The sequence below is a fragment of the Propithecus coquereli genome, unplaced genomic scaffold (genome assembly GCF_000956105.1).
Source record: "Propithecus coquereli isolate 6110/MARCELLA unplaced genomic scaffold, Pcoq_1.0 Scaffold78, whole genome shotgun sequence".
Classification (NCBI taxonomy): Eukaryota; Metazoa; Chordata; class Mammalia; order Primates; family Indriidae; genus Propithecus; species Propithecus coquereli.
In genome coordinates this window covers 1,160,383-1,164,239 of record NW_012153951.1, presented here as the reverse complement: position 1 = coordinate 1,164,239, position 3,857 = coordinate 1,160,383, and the positions used below count along the sequence as shown (strand labels likewise).

At 37.2% G+C, this 3,857-nt stretch overlaps 1 protein-coding gene across 1 annotated transcript; it reads left to right on the top strand.

Moving 5' to 3' along the window:
* The first annotated feature begins 1,839 nt into the window (after positions 1-1,839).
* Positions 1,840-2,913, top strand: CAPZA3 (capping protein (actin filament) muscle Z-line, alpha 3). The gene has a single exon (XM_012662782.1). The coding sequence runs from the start codon at positions 1,997-1,999 to the stop codon at positions 2,894-2,896; it is 900 nt and encodes a 299-aa protein (XP_012518236.1). The 5' UTR covers positions 1,840-1,996; the 3' UTR covers positions 2,897-2,913.
* Positions 2,914-3,857: the final 944 nt, after the last annotated feature.

The following is a 3,857-nucleotide window of genomic DNA, read 5'->3' as shown; positions in this document are numbered from 1 at the left end:
AAACCACGTATGAAAAACAAAAAAAAAAAGTTAAGGAAATTCCCACAAAAAGTCACTGAGTATTTAAAATTCCTAAATAAATATTTGATCTTCCTTCAGTTTACTGTACTTATTTTTATGTTTAAAGAATAATCTGTCTTGTGGTTAAAGTAAATGACAACATAATTGTATGATAAATAATATTTAAAACAAATTAAGCAGTTACTATGCTGTAGTAAAGGCATGAAAGGGCATAGCACACTAAAAATACAAAAAATAAAAATAAAAATTTGAGAAATAAAGTTATTACTTGGAAAATATGTTAAAACGTTATTACAGTGTATTGTCTGGAGACATGAATTTGGGAGGCAGCTGGTCTTCAAGATCATCCTCTCACTTGATCTCTCTCAGCTTTAGTTCACTTGTCCAGAAAGGTGGGTAAATTAATTCTTAATCTTAAGGAAAGTGTAAACATTTAATGAATTCATAATATGTCACTGAACATAGTTTCCGCTACTGAGTGTTCAATAAATAGTAACCATGACTGTTATAATTATTATTACTACATTAGTCAAATGTTCAGCTACACACATGCCCCAAAAAAGCAACATTTTAAGTACCATTGAAAGAGGGTTGAAAATATCACAGTAAGTATATATTTGGTATAAGAGAGAAAACTAAAATAAACAAACTTGCTCATTATATACAAACTACAGAAATTAGGACACTTCAATTTGAAAAACTAAGGGTGAAATGAAATAATGACAATCTATAAAATCATGAAAGGTACAGGTAAAAATTGTTCAAAATTCCACTCAGTTTCAGATTGTTAGAACTAATGAGAAGCCCTTCAATTTAATGGCTGTGACTTTAATATGGCAAAGTTCATGTTCTTATAAGAAAAAGATACTGGAATCCAGGAAAACTCAGAAAAGCTCAGGACAGATGTGGAGGAAGCAGTTTAGCCTTAAATGAGAGGGACTTACATTCAGGACTCTTCAAAAAGAATACGAGAGTCAAATAAAGAGGATAAATCCAGAGAAAGATGAGGAAAGAGGAGCAGAAAGAACCTCTGAATGGATATTTCGTTTCCAAATGTCCAGGACCTGCTGTGCTGATTCTCCTCTCTTGGAAGTCTCTCCCCATTAGATGTTGCCACAGGTTCCAAATATAATTAACTCTGCCCCTTTGCGGAAAAGAATTTCTTGATATTCATTGGCTGTTGCCACTGTCACCACTTTTCTAGGGATAAAGCAGAGAATACACAGTGGTTTGTTGCCTTTGTTCTTTGAAGCAAGTTCACACTTAAATCCCGCAGAAACAGTATGCAAGATGTGGTCCCTGAACTCCCCTGTCCTCGAAACTTTTTGGCTTCTTGCTTATGTTCTGACCATCTCCAAACCCATGATGTTTAGAATTGTAGCTTTTCCTGCTATTCTGGTATTTTTCCATGAACTTCCATTGTATCTCGTTTTATTTTTCCTATTTTGTTTAAACCCTTCAAACCTTTTATCATAATGTGCTTCCAGTGGGTTTGGGCAGCTATTCTGAGAGCTGGGGTACAAATCGAAGCCACTGTGAATCCTGACAGTGCAAAATGCTGTCAAACACTCTCCAGAAACTCTGGACTGCTTCCCTAGATTCTTGACAACATATAATGCACGTACAGAGACACACCACTTTTGAAGAAGGCTGTTCAGGAGGCTAAGTTCTTAAAATCTTCAAAATTAGGTATAGTTGGTTGGCTGGGCACCACGCTGTCAGGTGACTGTCATTTTTTTCTTTCGGTCTGCACGTCCATTGTGATATCATCAAAAGTTCCACAGTTCATAGAGAAAGCATCTTTATGACTTCATCAGGAGACTCAGAGCTTGCCAGACTACCTGCCTTCATGGTTGGACATAATAATCTTAAGCTTGAATGTTTAACACCTTGATGGGAAAGGTGTCTCATGGAATGTTTTCTCATCCTTTGAATACTCTTCATTTCAGAAGCCTTGCTTCTGCTACAACCAAACATGGCACTTAGTTTGCTAAGCAGGAAGGAGAAAGAAAGAGTAATTCGCAGACTGTTAATACAAGCTCCTCCAGGGGAATTTGTAAACGCCTTTGATGATCTCTGTCTGCTTGTCCGTGATGAAAAACTTATGCACCATCAAGGTGAGTGTGCAGGCCACCAACACTGCCAAAAATATTCTGTACCACTTCGTATCGATGGAAATCCAGTACTCTTGTCTCACCACAATGTAATGGGTGACTACCGATTTTTTGACTATCAGAGCAAACTTTCTTTCAAATTTGACTTGCTTCAAAATCAGTTAAGAGACATCCAAAGTCACGGTATCATTCGGAATGAGACAGAATACCTGAGAACTGTTGTTCTGTGTGCCTTAAAACTGTATGTGAGTGATCACTACCCAGCAGGAAATTGCAACGTGCTGAGAAAAACTATCAAAAATAGGGAGTTCTTGATAGCTTGCATTGAGGACCACGACTATGAAACAGGACAATGCTGGAATGGCCTTTGGAAGTCTAAATGGATTTTCCAAGTGAACCCATTTCTAACCCTAGTGACTGGAAGAATTTTTATGCAAGCTCATTTCTTCAGGTGTGTCAACCTTCATGTTGAAATCTCCAAGGACGTGAAAGAAAGCTTGGAAATAGTTAACCAAGCACAACTGGCTCTAAGTTTTGCAAGGCTTGTGGAAGAGCAAGAGAATAAATTTCAAGCTGCAGTCCTAGAAGAACTACAGGAGCTATCGAACGAAGCCCTGAGAAAAATTCTACGAAGGGATCTTCCAGTGACCCGCACCCTTATTGACTGGCAGAGGATACTCTCTGACTTGAATCTGGTGATGTATCCTAAATTAGGATATGTCATTTATTCAAGAAGTGTGTTGTGCAACTGGATAATATAAAGGATTGCTCCTGGTAATTGTCTTGATTTGACTTGGTTGTATTTCTGGAGAATAATTATTAATATTTTCCTAAAGGCGAGCAGCCCCTGGAGATGCCTATCACTCAGCCAATGCAGTTTTAAATAAGAAAATGTGTAACAACTAATTTTACTCAGGGAATATTTAGCAATAAGGCAAGAAAGAGTAGAGTGAATGTATTTCATAATGGTGACCACCAAAAGGCAGAGACATTTGTTAAAACCTAAAATAGCTTTATAGAAGGTGGCACTCCAGAAATACTATACAGCTGACCAGGGGTAAGGCTATGCGTGTGGGGTGTGTGTGTGTGTGTGTGTGTGTGTGTGTGTGTTCAGGAATGACTTTTTATTTTCTTTTGAACCGAAAAGAATGTTACTCTACAAGTGATATTTCATATAATTCAATTCAGTCCTAGACCAACCCTGAGAGGATAGATTTCAATAAATGACATGAAGTTTGGATGGATATTCCATGAAACCAACAGATATAAAAAATCTAGCTCAGATGAAGGACTGTATTAGTTAACTTGGCCTCACTGCCACTCTACTACCCAACTTCCAAGAATTTAGAATTATTCCAGATCCCTGGGCTTGTCTGATAACTGATGCAGTCTTCCAAGTCAACCAGAAAAGCCCAACCTTCCAAGCTTTTATAGTTGAGCTCTTGTAAAATTATCACTATAAACACTTGTAAGTGCTAACTTCATAACATGCCTTGTGCTAAATATTTTGTTTAAAATTTTTCAGCATTAGTCTGGTACCAGTATTATTTCCATTTTACAAAAAAAGAACCTAAGATTTCAAGTTGTTTAAGTCATCCAGTCGAAAAGTGTCTTAGTCTGTTTGGGCTGCTATAACAAAATACCATAAACTGTGTGGCTTATAAACAACAGAAATTTATTGCTTACAGTACTGAAGGCTGGAAAGTCCAAGATCAAGGCACT